This window comes from Sus scrofa, chromosome 15 (genome assembly GCF_000003025.6).
Source record: "Sus scrofa isolate TJ Tabasco breed Duroc chromosome 15, Sscrofa11.1, whole genome shotgun sequence".
Classification (NCBI taxonomy): domain Eukaryota; kingdom Metazoa; phylum Chordata; class Mammalia; order Artiodactyla; family Suidae; genus Sus; species Sus scrofa.
Window position 1 is genome coordinate 87,462,679 of NC_010457.5, and position 17,288 is coordinate 87,479,966.

The window sequence follows — 17,288 nt, forward strand, 5'->3', positions numbered from 1 at the left end:
GGCTTCTTACATCACATATCTAGCACCTTGGCAAGAATGACTGGAAAGCTAGGTTCAGTGGGGGTTGTTGACCAGAATGCTTACATGTATCCTGAAGAAGCACTGGCTTCTTCGCAGTGTGGTAGCTTGTGCCTAAGTGGAAGCATTCCCAGATGGAGGCACAAGACAGTGTTGCAAGAGAACTAAGCAGAATTAGTACATCCTTTTACACCTAGACTCTGCAGTCATAAGCCTCATTTCCTCTGTATTCTATTGGTTACAGACTCCAGACATAAGAAATAAATGTTTTTTTTGTTTGTTTTGTTTTTAAGACATGTAGTCTATGGTATTTTGTTACAGAAGCCTTAATGGACTAAGACAAGTGACAATTTAAACGTGGCTGTTGGTAATTTCAGACAAAAACTCTAAAAGAATTGTAAGAACTATGGAATTTGGAGCTAATTAGGGTAGCAAAAAATATCAATAGCTTCAGATGGCATCTTTGCATATGATAAGAGCACAAATGTTGTTTATATGAATGCTACAAAGTAAGGAAAAGGACAACTTATGTTTGATATATACTCCTTTAAAAGGCATGAAAATATTGAAAATATTGTAGTACCCATTAAAATATTAAAATAAAAGCAAGGTGTGGTGTTTAATAGGATGAGCTATAAACTGGGGAAAATTCAAGTATATTGAAATACCTTGTTTCCTGACATTATGAAAGATGAAGCCTTAAGTAGAGTTATTTAGAAGCTACTAGATGCCCAACATCTTGCTTGTTCTGTTTATCTTAAGATGGGATACAAAAGGATCTACTTTTAAGAAAGGAAGCCAAAGGAACATGTAGGAAATTTGTAGAGAATAACAGAAAACTGTACAATTAAATACCCAGAGAGGAGGAAAAAAGAAGTGATTCCTCTTATTGGCAGGATTTGAGGGTGCTTTTTTAAGGAGGTATAACTAGAGGATGGATCAATCTGGATAAAAGGAGAGCTTCCTAGGAAGGCTGAGGAGGCCACAGAAATGCTGGCTGTGGGGTCAAGTGAAGTCAAATGGAAGTCTTGAGGAGCTGTGGAAAATAGGGTCAGACAGATGTTATAGAGTACAATTAGGAAGGTCCAATGGCCTCTTGTCCTGATGTTTTACCTTTACTCATCATATCATTTATTTTGAAGAGAGATGGTAGGTATTGCTTGTTCTAGAGGTTTTAAAAAAATCTTTAATGATAGAATGCATTATCTAGAAAAATTTAAAGAAAAGCTGCTTCTTTCAAGTCAGCTTGACTTGACATAACGTCCAACTCTAGATTCTCAAGTGTGTGTTGATATATAATTTGAAGTGTAAGATTGTGATTACCTGTATCCAATAAACATGCTACTTTCTTTCCTTTTATTTAAATGCCATGTCATCTTAAGATTTTTTACAATGGAACTCTTGTGGTAGAACATCTAACCACTGTGGAGATTCTGATGCCTTCTGTCAACTTCTCTATGGGCTTTTATATGATAGCAGCCACCGTGATTAAAGCCCAGGCTTGATGCAAAATTGCCTGCTTTTGAAGGCTGGCTCTGCCACATATTCTAAGGATGACCTTGGGCAAATCACATAAACTCTCTGATTCTCAGTTTCTTCATTTTAAACTAGGAATGGCAATAGTGCCTACCTCAAAAGGTCCTTATGAGTATTAAATAAATTGATGCAGATAAAGCACTTAGGATTGTGTTTGGCACACAGTGAGTGTCACATAAGAGTTAATTATTACTATGACCTCTAACAGGGAGAAAAAATGTACACCTAATATTTAGTATAACTATACTCCCCATAGAAACTCATTACAAATTTTAGATTATTTCAAATTTGTCGTATTTTAATTGAGTCTTAGAATACCAATTTAGCTTTAAAAGGACCTTCAACACTTTTAACACAATCTCTCCTGTAATGCCATGGCAAAAGGTCTAGCATGGAGTGGGTTGTAGACTCTTCCCAACAAACACTTGCTGAGTGCATGACTGCCAAGGCAAAATACTACTGTTATAAGACAGACTCAGAGTTATTGTATGAAAAGTATTCTGGGTGCTTTGGGAACACAGAAGAGGTGGCTCTAAATCCAAGGTGGGTTCGAGGGAATCTATGAACAGCTAACCAGAGGCAATGACACTTAGCTGAGGCCTGAAATATGCATAGGACTTGGCCTGGTGAAGAAGATTAAAGGATCTAGACAGTTGATACTATGACACAATTTTGGGCCAAACTATTCAAAACTGGGAATTAGTTAATGAGAATCATTTTATTGATATTTATACTATAATGCATAATGGAATTTCACTTTATCACCTGTTATTTAAACTGATAAAAAATTATTCTAAACAGGTAGAAATTCCTAGTAATCAGATTAAAAAAATATATATATATTTAGCTGTTTGAAAAATCTAGCTATCTTTTACTCAGTGGTTATAATGTGTTGGCTTTATAATGAACTTTTTTAAAGAATTCCTTTTCAATAAATTCATTTTAATTCATCTAAGCCTCACAAGAAGAAAGTTCTCTTATTGTCCACATTGATAACTGAGTAAGTACCAGAGCCAGGATTTGAACTCAAGCCTGCTGAGTGTATCTCTAAATTACTACCCTCAATGAAGTTTGGTCTAGTTTCCTTTATATGTAATTTGAGGAAATGTTCAGGGAAATAACTCCTTTAATGATATTAATTTGGATTTTCATTCTGAGAATTTTTGTAAACTGTAAGCTGTAAAATGTAATTTATCAGTTTTATCAGTTTTCTTTTGACACTGCAAAGAGGAACCCATCACCAGATTTCTTGCTGGTCAGCACTGTTCTCCAACTAAAAGTGCTTTCACAGTTACATTTGCATTTGCTTTATCCCCTAGAGAGTATAGAAAATGACTTGAATAATGCATATTACTTTCTATACTCTTTCAACAGAAAGAGCTGCATACTTAATCATTAAAATGAATTCTGGGTATGGACTCAAAATTTTTTTAAAAAGGAAGAAAACTCTATTTGTAAATACCTGGAATAGTAGTCACCATCTAAATGTATTGTATGAATCCAAACACATATTAAAAAATCTGTTATTTGTCAAACCTTATCTTTCAAATAAAAATGTAGAGAACTCAAGTTTTTTCTCCTGTTAAAGCAGTTTCATTTTCAGGCTTACTTTGCAAAAGGGCTTGCATGCATGACAGCCATCTATGCTATGCCTTCCCTTAGATATTAAGAGATGTGAAGAGTAGGGCAGTGTCTCCCTTTATGTTCACCTCTAGCAAATACGACCATCACCCTCCATCATTCTAAAGATTTCCCCTTTTATACTTATTTTTTTCAAGACCTTCTGTTTGCATATATCTCCACTATTGACAGCACATCACAACATTGGAAACCATTAGGTTTCCATGAATGTCTTTTATTCTTTCCGTGAATGTCTTTTGTATTCTTCCAAATCAGAGGCTTTAACTGGCTCCACCAAGAAATAAAATAGAGGTCATTGCAGCAGCAGTGACTTTCAAGCTGTTTGCTAAATTTAGCTGTCCAATACTTTCTCCACTAATGAAAACTGCACTACGAATATAGAATGTTGGAACAGAACAGGAGCTTAAAGGTCATCGAGCCTAATCCCCTTATTTTTCTGAGGAAGGTTTGGAGATTTGCTTCAGGCCACAGAACTTGCTAATAGTGGGGATGGAACTTGAACTGAGATTTGCTCATCCCAAGGGCAATGCTGTCCTACCTCATAGATGCTCTGTCTCCTGTGATCAGCCTCACCTAACCAGATCTCACAGCATAAATATAGCTGAGATTATTGCTTGTGGCTTACCCTTCATGGCCTTCCATCAATTTGGCAGCTGGATGTGAAACAAGAAAAGTGTCTGAATTATAAGGTGCTACAAGAGAAACAAAATGATTCCATACCCAAACCCTGCCCCCAACTCTAAAAACTTCCTGCTTTCTGTTCATCAATAATAAATGGTCCATCCCTGCAATACTCAGAGGGAGCTTACATTGCACTTTTGAGCAGCCGGTTAGTAATGTACAGTGGATAGAGGCTTTCTTTCAAATCCCAGGGCAGCGGGTCCTTCATGGCTAGCATTGCATTTTCAATTAGCTGCTGAGTGAATGCTTGGCATGTGTATAGTAGTGAAGAGGCACACAATTATCTTATTGTTCCTTTCTGTATTGTGCTGAGAGGATCCAAGGGATTGGTGGGGGAACAGGCAAGCCAGGCATCACTGTGGATGGGAGTTACTCAGACCTCGGCATCTTTGCTCACTCGCTCTGGAATTACAGCTATTTTTTTACGAAGCATCTGTTTGGCTGGGTGGAGTGCGCCCGAGGAAACATCCCAGACACCACCTGGGGTTAGTCTTTCTGAACCCTTTACATCTCTAATTCTCATCATTACCATGGAGCCCAACAGTCCCAAAAAGATACAATTTGCTGTGCCTTTATTCCAGAGTCAGATTGCACCTGAAGCAGCTGAGCAGGTAAGTGGAACTGGGTGGGGACCAGCTCTTGTATATAAGTACTACAGACATACATATCTGTTATTAATTGAAAGCTTCTCTACCTTTTGAATTTGTCTAACTTGGTTATTCACCAGGATAAGTGAATAAGTTCAGTTATACCTGCATAGTATTTGAGTTGCACTGGGAGAACCAATGGCTAAAATGCAGGATTTCATGTACTACAAAATTAGCACCTGTTAAGGAAAAATGATTATATTAGCAATTTAGATTTGGATCCAAAAATATGTTTGCTTTTGCTTATTAAAATAACAGGTTCAACATTTAGAGAAATTTTTAAAAAAATTCTCAAAATTAGCAAGATTTCATTTTATTATTTATGAAATCAGAAGATTTATTTAGCAATGAAAGCATTAAATTTTGGAATAATTTCAGATTATAGACTAACTATTTTAATTTAATGCTTTTCATTGTGTACCCCAAAGCCATAATTATACGTAATATATGATGCATAGGATTGTAGATATATGTATAATTTAAAAAACATTTTATTCAGGTATTAAAAATAGTATTTTAACATAACCTGGATTTTTCCCCCCAAGTCTAATATATCTGTATATCTGTATTTCTATCACTCTCTTTCATGTGAGAGAACTTTACTGGATCACCTTTCTTATTCAGATTTACTTACACTCTTGATTCAATGGAGCCACTTAAAAATCATTTGTGGTGAAATTACAACAGTGGGGAGGCAAAAACAAAGAAATTTACAGGGCCATCAACCTAATTCATTAATTTCTTAAAACCTAAATTACCCCTGAATTTTTTTCCAAATATGATATACAAAGTCTTAAAAATATTTATTGAAACTGAGCCTCTTAAATTCCTAGGATATTTTGATAATCTTAAGTAGATTCACCTAGACTTGGGTCAGATAAATACAACCTTGAACATGTGTCTATATTGCATGGAGTACTGGTTCTATCCTGGAGAAGATATCACTGGTAAAATTTATCCACTATCCTACTTTACTTATATATTTAATAAATCAAGGATATATTAGAAATTCTAATCAGAACACACTCTTGTAACTCTCAAGATAAAGAAAAAAAATCCCACACCAAATGTATTAGTTTTAAAGAATTATGTACTTTTGTAAGATCCATATTCATTATTTGTTAATTTATCTAAATATTATACTAGAAAATAAGAAAAGTTTATAGTATTAATTTAAATTAAAGACTAAATGAAAAATTTAACACCCATAGTTAAACTTCAGCTACTAGAAATTTGAGTTTTCTAAGCTTCTCTTACCCCATTTAGAAATAAGAATAATAGATCTTGAAAACACCATTAATTTATGAGGCTCCAAGAGAGCCACTAAAATTAGCAAGTCATCCCTATACCTTCACTCCTTATTAATATTTGGTGGCATCATTTGGTTATGCACAACTAGTTCTTTTCTGTGGAAATGTAGTTTTTTGATCAAAGAAAATGATACTAATATCTGACTGTTCTACTGTCTGGCTGTCTATTATTCAAAATAAAATTAGTGAATGCCTACTGTATGCTCCCCAGAAATTTGCTCTTTGTGCTGGGAAGAAATGATGATAGGACAGCTTTGCAAGGTATAGCATAACCTGAAGCAGTGCCTGACTCTCACTGACCTTAACTGGGCCTTTGTTGTTTATAGATCAGGAAAAGAAGACCTACACCAGCATCACTCGTGATTCTCAATGAACATAACCCCCCAGGTAAGGAAGCATGATGTCTTACATATTGAAGGAACAGAATAGAATTGTTTGAAGAATATCAAAGAGCATACCATTGCCAAAAGATTTCAATTCAGGATTTCAGTTAGCAATAATCTAATAAGCTAGTCAATAAAATGGATCACAAACAAAATAAAAAATAGATACTGCAGAAACTGCCTAGTTTTCCTCTAGAAAAGGTGATGATGTGCTAAGAACGTTTTGTTAGCATTGGCTGTCAGTTGTTCAGGTGTTTGTATAGAATCTCGTCCAATGCTTATTAATGAACCTGGTAGAAGGTTGTTTAATTAGGTTTCATAGCTCAAATTACAGCCCTAGAGATGCTTATATCTTTACAGAATAGGTTTTTTATATATCAAAGGTTATCATGGAGTGGGCAAAGAGCCAGCATTGGCTACAGATTTGCTGCTGATGTCATCTCTGAATAATGCAACTGACAAGTAACCAGATCAATTTTCAGCACTGCCCATTTGAGAGCCATTCTGGAGTTGCATCCATTTGAGGTTTCATTCTCCATTTCCTGTAAAAAGTAAAGCTGCTTTATTATTCCTGATAAAGGACTATGATCTGAATATACAAATATTTACTTACTGAATGGGGGTGATTCTAATCTCATATTTAAGTGCTATTTCTAGAAATATAAGCAAGACAGCAAAGGTTGCAGCATTAATTTGTAATCAGGAAGGACTTCGTATTGGATTTTTTGCAGGTATAAACAATAAGGGTAGACAAAAGGAGTTTGAATAGTGGAAACATAGTAAGTCTAAGTATGGATCATTGTGAATGATTTGCTTTAAGAACATTAGGACAAAATGGTCTTAGACTTTTTCAGATTCCTTTCCAATTAGAGAAATATACATAAGATAAGAAAGCAAAATTCTAATAGAATATCTGTCATTGAGCCCAAATACAGAAAGGTGTTTAGTTTATTAGAAACAAATAAGCAAATTTATTCCTGCTGAAAACAAAGAATTATAATTTGATCCTGTTGAAAGTGCTATAACATTTTAAAATCATTTTCAAATATGTTATCTCACTTAATAAATATTAACTTACATTTGGTTGAATAAGAGGTACAAATATTATGTACTTATAGTATACAAATAAATACAAGTAAATAAACATATGAAATCTTTTCAGATTGGAGATAATTTTTTAACAATTTTCCAACATTTCCTTTGCTAATAGTGGAAGACTTCTCCACAATATTCTAGAACTTAGCTCTCTATGCTAAACTTGAAAAGTGTTACCTAACTTATTTTTGGGAGTCCTGCCCAATAAAAAGCAGCTTTCAGAGTTCTGCAGGTATTTTAACTGTTTGAATATAGCAAAGCCATGTAAGTGACCTCTGTGACTCTCATTCAAGCCTCCAAATTTGTAATGACTGTTGTTTCTTAAATGCCAAATATGTGCCATTTACAGATAGGGTACGTGAATATCAGAGATGCAAAGTGATTTTTGCAGAAGTTATTCCACTAGAAGTGACAGATTACAGAGACAAACTCAGTTCTGATTCTAAAGCCCATGCATTTCCTAGGGCAGGATGTGGGCACTGCAGTGCACAGTGAAGGCTCTGTAAGTGTGACTAGACATTCGGGCCCCATAAACAAGCAAATCTAAACTTTAAATAAATTCTTTGTCTAGACCTAGCTTAGTGTATTAGAAATTATATTTAAATATTGCCGTGAGCTAAATTAAGATTTTCTCTGGGGAGTTCCCTTCATGGCTCAGCAGTAATGAACCTGACTAGTATCCATGAGGATGAGGGTTTGATTCCTGGCCTTGCTCAATGGGTTAAGGATTCGATATTGCCAGTGAGCTATGGCATAGGTCACAGACATGGCTCAGATCTTGAGTTGCTGTGGGTGTGGTGTAGGCTGGAAGCTGCAGCTTCTATTTGACCCTTAGCCTGGGAATCTCCATATGCTGTGGGTGCGGCCCTAAAAAATTTTTTTTCTCTGGAAACATTTTCTTGCCAGACCTCCTAATCACTATTGGCATGATCTTATTTCCCTTATTGCCTCCATCCTCTGTTATAGTCATCACTATAAAGAACTTAGATACAAATAGCACCTCACAAAGAACCCTGCCATTTTAGTAATGTCATCTCCCTCCATCTTCATCCTCCTTTTTGAAAAATAGAATAGTTTACCGAGATGATTAGCGTTTGGCTGAGTAAAGCAATGTGTACAGCAAACAGAGATTTTTTGACTATTCATGGGCTTTTGCACTAAAACCCCCAAATGCTTCCATAGCTTTCCCAGTAAAAATAATCTAGAATCATGATAACTGGGGAAAAACATGCAACTCAAAAAAAACAAAAACAAAAACAAAACAAAACAAAACAACAACAACAACAAAAACAAACCAACCCTAAACAGCAACAAAAGAACACCATAGCACACCAAACTAAAGCTGAATACTGGTCTTTGTTAGCCATGCGGTCTTGGGTTAAGGGACAATGTCTCCAAGCTGTATTTTCTCATCTATAAAACAGAAATGTTTATCCTTTCTACCTCACAGCATAGTTGTAATGATTGAAAGAGTTAATGTGAGCATCCCTTAAAAACTGCATAGTGCAGGAATATTAGGTGTCACTAGCTGATGTGTTCCAGAATACAACATTTGCATGTGATGTTTAAGAGTTAAGATGTAATAAGAACAGAATCTTCATAATTTCATCTGTCCTAAATGCTTTTTTTTTCGCTCCAACAATTCACATCTCAAATCTTATCTGAACATTCTCTATCAAACAAAACAATGCAAAATAATAACCTCAACAACAAAAATTATTATTAAATGAGCTTTTTAAAGCAACTGCCCCTTCTAGCCCTAAAAAGCAATGTACTCTTTGAGAAATTAAAATTGGATGCAGGTCTAAATGACGGTGAATAAACAAATCTCTTTAATTTATTGAAACTGTCCAGGATACATATAAGTATTCTTGGAAGCACCTATTATTAATGCTATTTAAAATTCAAATTCCTGAAAATCTCTCCTTATTGTCAGTTAATAAAGCAAATAAAATTAAATTTTCCATTACAGAGATATAATTAACAAATTCTTCCAATTCATATGATGAGATCGGTATACTATAATCATTATTAAATGAATTAGATATAGCTTACTTTAAAAAATATTTCCAGGTGTTTGCAGAAATAGTCTGTTATAAAAGAACATTTAAAAGAATAATTTAATTTTATATTTAGAAATAAATATGCATTCTTTTTTATATTTGATAGAGAGGAAATAGAATAGAAATATATTTCAACATGTAAATCCAGATTGTTTGTTTGCTAGTTCATCTTTGCTTGTGTAAACACAAAGATGAGGTTGACACCTGATTTGGTAAGATTCCAGAGGCAATGAAATGTTACACTGGTCCATTTCTAACCAATGGCCTATTATTCTTAGCAGTAAAAACACTATTTAAACAGATATGTAACCTGTTGATGTATTACCCTCCCACATAGATTAATCAATTTAATTCAAAATAATGGGATATAAGACTAAAAAATTTTAATTGAAGGCATCATTCACGAAATAATTTAATAGCAAAGGGTGTGTCTTTATGGGAGAGGGAAGACTATGTGTTTGCTTGTTAGAATGACTTTAAACAGCCTATGACAGTGAAAAAGTATGAGAAGATGGAGATGTGTAGGTAGAAAGAACCAAAGAAAAATTTCATTTTTTTCAAATGTTTTCTAGGGCTAATGTGAGTGACCTGTAGCAAACTGCTTATCTTTCTGTATTTTTAGTTCATCTTCTGATTAAGTGTCTATTTATGATAAGTTTTCTGAGTTATACAGTAAGACTCTTATTGTCAATTCTTGTATTACATGCTGTTTGTTTTTACTCTTGCATTATATATAGGTAACTGGTTTGGTTCCTATATCTTTATTTGATGACTACACATAAATCTTCTCTATTTAGAAATAAATAGCAATGCCACTTGTTGCAATTAATTTCATTACATTTCTAGATTTACTTATATATTACTTGTATTTAGTAGGCTTATCAGAAGACTGTACTTTTGGCTACCAGTATTGGAAATCTAAAATCAGAAAAGAGGAGTTCATGTGGTGGCATAGCAGAAACGAGTCTGACTGGTATGCACGAGAGTGTGTGTTCGATTCCTGGCCTCACTCAGCAGGTCTGTGATCCAACATTGCTGTGAGCCGTGGCGTAGGTCGCATACGCAGTTTGGACCCCACATTGCTGTGGCTGTGGCAGCAGCCATAGCTCCAATTCGACACCTAGCCTGGGAACTTCCATATGCCACTGATGTGGCTAAAAAGCCAAAAAAAAAAAAAAAAAAATTGGAAAAGAACTTCAAAAAATACTTAACCACACATCTTCATGAAAGATATAGATATCAGTGCAAGTCCCTGAGACTTGCTTCATTTTATGTATCTCAGAGAAGAATCCATAGTTACAAACAGTTTTCAATTCTAGATCCAATAATTTTAGGTGTTAGAAAATATAGTTTCTTATGCAAAACATGAATAATGTCTCACTTTATTCTAAAATAACTCTTCAGGGTGTAGAGAAAAGGGAACACTCTTACATTGTTGGTGGGAACGTAAATTGGTGCAACCATTATGGAAAATAACTTTGAGGTTTCCTCAAAAAACTAAAAATAGAGCTGCCATATGATCCAGCAATCCCACTCCTGGGCATATATTCAGACAAAACTATAATCTGAAGATTCATGGGCCCCTATGTTCATATCAGCACTATTTAAGCACATGCTTAATAGCTAAGCATGTAAACAACCTAAATGTCTATTGACAGATAAATGGATAATGAAATGTGATTTTATATATATATAATGGAATATTACTCAGACATTAAAAAGAATGAAAAATACCATCAGCAGCAATATGGATGGACCTAGGGATTATTAGCAATACTAAGGGAAATAAGTCAGAAAGAGGAAGACAAATACACATAATATCACTTATATGTGGAGTCTAAAATATGAAACAAATAAACATATCTAAGAAACAGACTTACAGACATAGGTGGTTGCCAGTGGGAAGGGGAGTTAGGAAGGGAAGAATTAGGAGTATGGAATTAGCAGATGCAAACTAGTATATACAGGATGAATAAACAACAAGTTCTACTATCTAATACAGGGAACTACATTCAATATCCTGTGATAAGCCATAATAGGAAAGAAAATGAAAAAGAATATTATATATATAAAATATATACATAACTGAGTCAATTTGTTGTACAGAAGAAATTATCACAACATTGGAAATCAACTATAATAACATTAAAAATAAATAAAGAAAATAGCTCTTTACTCTTGGTAATAAAATTTCATTTACTCACCTTTTAAAATACATACAGAAATTATTCTTTTTTTCTGAATTGAATATTCCTGGTACCCAATAAGGGCCTTGTCCAAATTTTCCTTGTCTCTGGGCCTTTGGAGCCCAGAGCTAGACATAGTCTTCCCATTAAAAAGCTGGACTAGATCAAGTTTTCCAAATATTAAAGTTTGTAGCATCCACACCATTTACTGTTAAGTACAGGCAGTATGCCTCCAATTAAGTTTAATGGACCCAATGCTTATTAAACATGAATGAACTGTAAGAGGCTAGGAGCTTAGTGCAGATTTGGGTAAGTATCCAGGAGTTTTGGTATTTGGGGAATCATTTAAAAGTTTGTTGTACATCTAAAAAGTGGGACCAGAAATACAATGTAAAATGGGGGATATTTATCAAACTTCCTATCACAGCCAATTTGGTGGAGATTGACTTTCTCTTTGATACTTTCAGCCCCAAATATTCTTTAAAATAAGGATTAAGAGCAAAAGCATTTTCTTGCATGGATCATGTTCCTAAATATTAGTTAATATAAGACATATGAATTAAAAATCACATTATCTCTTTCAACTTTGAGAGTTAAGCCTAGTCAAGAAAGAGAACTAGAATTTCCAAGTGATTGGGCTCTTTGGCTCCACACACTGAAAAAGAAGTCACAGTCTATTCTGGAAGTAGCCTGTAACTTTATTTTATATATTGTCTTTTTTTTTTTTTTTTTTTTCTTTTTTGGCCATACTCATAGCATCTGGAAGTTCCTGGGCCAGGGATTGAATCAATACCACTGCATTGACCACACCAGATCCTTAACCTACTGAGCAAGGCCAGGGATCAAACCCATATTCTCATGAAGACTATCATGGGTTCTTATGTTCCCAGAAAGATGTTACTGGAATCTGGTTCTTGTTCACAGAGCCGAAGAATGAACTTCGAACACACAGGCAACAAGCAAGCAAAAGTCTTTATTATAGGAAAGCAAACAGCTCCCAGCATAGGCACTGGGCGGAAGAGGAAGAGTTCCCCTCTCTATTGTTCTATAGAGGTTTTATCTCTTAAAGATTGGAGTACCAACGAGGGGTCCAGATATCAGTTCCTTTTCCCATTGGCCTTGCCCCGTTTACCTATATTGGTCTCTGTCCAATAGGGGTCTTAGAGGTGGATATATCCCCTAAGTCTCATGGTTCCTTTTTTCTTCTCTTCCCTAGACTGGGAGTTGCCATTCCTCTCCTTCCTTCTCCATCAGTTGAGGAGAGGGTTAGAGATTAACATCCACCTGGACATAAAACAGATATACTCCCTATAGTAAACAAGGCCTATGGGGATGTTACTCCCTGGAACCCTTAAGTCATGGACATTAATCAATGACCATACCAAACAAAATATCAAAGCCCATGTTCCTATACTAACTACCTGAATTATGATTCTGTCTCACTTAACCCGATGAGCCATAATGGGAACTCCATTAAGTAATAAGGTTTTGAAGGCTCTGGATTTAAAATCCTGAGACACTGGATCACAGAGAACATTGCTAGACTCAGACTGAGTTGTTCAAAACAGAGAGGCTCCAGAAATTTCCAGTGATGGAGGTTTTGCAGGGTCATCAAGTTAAAGTGGAGATTTATTTCTAGCATTAGAACATTTTTATGCACAAAATCTCTTTTCATGGAGACCCTCTATTTTACAAAATGAATGATTTGTGGTCAAAAGGCAGTGGACACACTGGGTGTAAGTTCCAGGAATCACACTGAGGGTTTTTCTGAGATTCTTAAGGATGGATATGACATCATCAGGCCCCAGACTTGTAGGGAGTCTGTCACCCCCAGGGACTTCCAATCAAATATACTCAAGTATAAGAGGTACAAGACCCATAGTCATACAGTTTGTTTCATTCTTTGTTTTCATCTTCTTTAGGATATGGTTGTTAATTCATTCTGATTCTCTATTGCTATGGATTATTCAGTATTTATTTTTCTTTCTCAGTATTAATGACAGTACAAAAGAAAGAAAGGTCCAGTGTTCAAAGACCATTCAAGAGTTAACTAGTATTGGAGTTCCCATTGTGTCTTAGTGGTTAAGGACCCAGTGCAGTCTCTGTGAGGATGTGAGTTCAACGCCTGGCCTTACACAGTGGATTAAGGATCCAGCATTGCCACAAGCTGTGGTATAGGTCACATATGTGGCTCAGATCCAGTGTTGCTGTGGCTGTGGTGTAGGCCTTAGCTGCAGCTTCAATTTGACCCCTAGCCTGGGAACTTCCGTATGACTACAGGTACAGCCATAAAAAGGAAAAAAAAAAAGTTAACTGGGATTAATTTCTAAGAACTGTTCAGAACTGTCAGAAAAGCCTGTTTGTTTTTCTCCTCAGTATTTCTTTCTATGAGTTTTTTTTTTAAGTTTTATTGAAATAAGGTTGATTTATAAGGTCATGTTAGTTTCAGGTGTACAGCAAAGATTCAATAATATATAAATATTTTTTCAGATTATTTTCTCTTACGGGTGGTTATAAGATATTGATATAGTTCCCTATACAGCTATACAGTAGGCTGTTGTTGGTTATCAATTTTTATATGTAGTAGTGTGTACATGTAACCCCAAACTCTTAATTTATACACCCCCACGAGTTACTGAATGCCAAACCATTCTGAATGATTTAAAGACAAGTGATGCATGTGGCCTTCAGAGTCTCATGTACTGTACAATTGATTGACATATTTTCCCATATCTATTCAGCCTGGGCAGCCATATAGCCCAATCAATAGAAATAATTGTGAATCAATGATAAGGTGCCAGTTCTTAGTCATGCAAAACTTGCTGTTCTCTAAGTGTTCAAAGGACTAGTGTAATTGTCACATTAAATGGAAGAAAAATAAAAGAGAAAATTAAAAAACTATGAATAGTGCTACTTTATTTCAGCAAGATTACCACTTTGTGCATTTATTTATTTATTTATTTTTTTTGTCTTTTGTCTTTTTAGGGCTGCATGCATGGCATATGGAGGTTCCCCGGCTAGGGGTCCAATTAGCGCTGTTCTGCCAACCTACGCCAGAGCCACAGCAACACCAGATCTGAGCCGAGTCTGCATCCTACACCACAGCTTACGGCAACACCGGATCCTTAACCCACTGAGAGAGGCCAGGGATTGAACCTGCAACCTCGTGGATCCTAGTCAGATTCGTTTCTGCTGCACCATGACGGGGACTCCCTGCGTTTTGAATAATAGTATATTCTGCTCATCTTTTATGTTGATTTTAATTAGAAATAGCTTAGTGAAATATGACAGAATGATGGTAGGGTCAATTCACTTCATTTTGCTTGGTCTCTGTTTTCCTACTTGTAGGGACTATAGCAGGTGAAAATAACCTTTAGGTACTTCAGCAATATGTAGAAAGGAGTGTTTGTAAGTAGGTAAAGTACCAGGTTTGGAGTAAGACGTGGGTTTGATTTTCAGGTTTGCCAGTTCCTGATATTGTGACATTGGTATGTATTTGACCTCCATAGAATCATTTTCCTCCTTTTTAAAAAAAATTTTTTTTGGCTGCACCTGTGGCATGTGAAAGTTCCTGGGCCAGGGATGGAACCAGCACCACAGCAGCTACCCAAGCCACTGCAGTGACAAGACTGGAAACTTAACCCATGGGAACTCCTCAGTTTCCTCCTTTCTTGAGTAGGATATGGAAATGTGAGAAAATGCATAGTGCAGTGTCTGCAGCTAAGTAGATGTTGAAGACATGTGATAGCTCTGTGTCATTATATCCATGCTGAGAGAAGCTGAGTTCTCCTAAAACCTGCCTTTCTTATCATAAGATGGCCCAGCTCTTTTCCCATTCTAACTGCATTAGGCAGTGCTAGAGTGTCCTCATGAGGCAGTGGTTCTTGATAAGAGAAAAGATGTACCATACTTCCTAATTCATCGAGATAAGAATGTACAATTATGGAATTGTTACGGACCTTATACTGTGGTATTTGTTCAACTGACCATGTCTGGTTTATGAACACGATTTTGATGAAATATGAGTCCTTTAGAATTTTTAAAAAGTAAGCATGCTACTAATATCTATAAAGTTATGAAAAAATATATTATGAACAAGAGATTTTTGTGAAAGATTTATATCTGGTCAAAAATTCAATTTATATCCTAATAATATGTGGAAAGAAAGAAATTTGCCTATTGAATATAAAAATCCTTTAGTGATGTTTATTAAACTCTCATCTTATTGCTCACATTTGACTACACTCCATATGCCCTATGCTCTCCTTCATTCCGTATACCCTTCCTGTGCTGTATTCTGACTGAGCTTTCTTTCTTTGGTTTCTTCTTTTGGTTTCTTTGCCAGCTCTTAAGACTTAGTCTAGACTGACTCATTTGTGTAAATTAGTCTCCTTCTTTTGCAATTTATCTTATTTAAATTGCAGCACAAGATTTATTTATTTATTTGTTTGTTTGTTTATGTTTGTCTTCTTGCCATCTCTTGAGCCGCTCCCGCGGCACATGGAGGTTCCCAGGCTAGGGGTCGGATCGGAGCTGCAGCTGCTGGCCTACGCCAGAGCCACAGCAACGCAGGATCCGAGCCGCGTCTGCAACCTACACCACAGCTCACGGCAACGCCAGATCCTTAACCCACTGAGCAAGGCCAGGGATCCAACCCGCAACTTCATGGTTCCTAGTGGGATTTGTCAACCACTGAGCCACGACGGGAACTCCCACAAGATTCATTTAAATCTCAAAAATTTCCCGGGACTAATCTGATTCATTGTCTGGCTTTGTTATTGCAATACTCTCTTCCCACCTCTAACTCTGTTTACTGAGTCCTTATTCTAAATACTCAAGGAACATGTGATCAAGATAACAGAGAATAATACATCTGGATGAACCGGGATAGAATTGTAATAACAGAAATTCCAACTGTTCAGACCAGGGTATCATTAATTCTGGCTAATAGAGGCATTTATTTGTCATGTTTACTATTCTAAAAAATATTTGTATGACTCGTTTTTATTTTTTGTCTTTTCAGGATTGGTGTAAGAGCCAAATTTTTACTATTTATTCCAAACTAATAGAATAGATATATCTACTCAAACTAGTAGTATAATATCTAATAAACTAGATATTAGATGCCCACAGATAAAAAGTAGATTCTCAAATCCATTGTTAATCCATCAAATTTTGGGAACACCTCTTTTAGCTGTTCTAGGGGATAAAGTAAGTAAGTCGCCCTGACCTCACGAAGAAAACTGCCTGGGGCATAATTTGACACCTGTACATTGGTAGGAAGATCAACATCATGTGGCAAAATATATTTCATTTCAGTACAGCAGTGTTTATTGTAGGATGTAGGGGAATCGATTAGGTATAGTGTTGCAAAGCATAGTACAAGGACGAGATGCTTGATAAATGGCAACTATTATTTTCAAGAGGCAGGCAGGTAGTACTTAGGAGTAGAGCTGTTCTAATCACTTAGGCCTCAGTCTGGCTCTCAGATGGCTGCTTATAGCCTGTGTTACCCCATGAAAGTGGCTCATTCTCCTAAGGGCCATTAAATGGGGAAGCTGGGTTCACGAGGCTCTGAAATTCTTGTTTCTGCAACATAACCGAATTTCACTAAATATAAGATATATTCATTAGAAAGAAGGCTATTTTGTATCCATTAAATAAATAGATGTGCATTTTTATGTCTGCATAATAGAACACATGGACAACATCACCATCAGCTGTTCTG

At 35.8% G+C, this 17,288-nt stretch overlaps 1 protein-coding gene across 1 annotated transcript in view; it reads left to right on the top strand.

Moving 5' to 3' along the window:
* The window catches only part of PPP1R1C (protein phosphatase 1 regulatory inhibitor subunit 1C), a 138,143-nt gene continuing 123,249 nt past the window's right edge, over positions 2,395 to 17,288 (top strand). The window contains exons 1-2 of the mRNA XM_021075102.1: positions 2,395 to 4,487; positions 6,160 to 6,220. Of these exons, the coding sequence (XP_020930761.1) occupies positions 4,239 to 4,487; positions 6,160 to 6,220 (310 nt within the window). The 5' untranslated portion in view covers positions 2,395 to 4,238. The remainder of the gene's footprint in view (positions 4,488 to 6,159; positions 6,221 to 17,288) is intronic.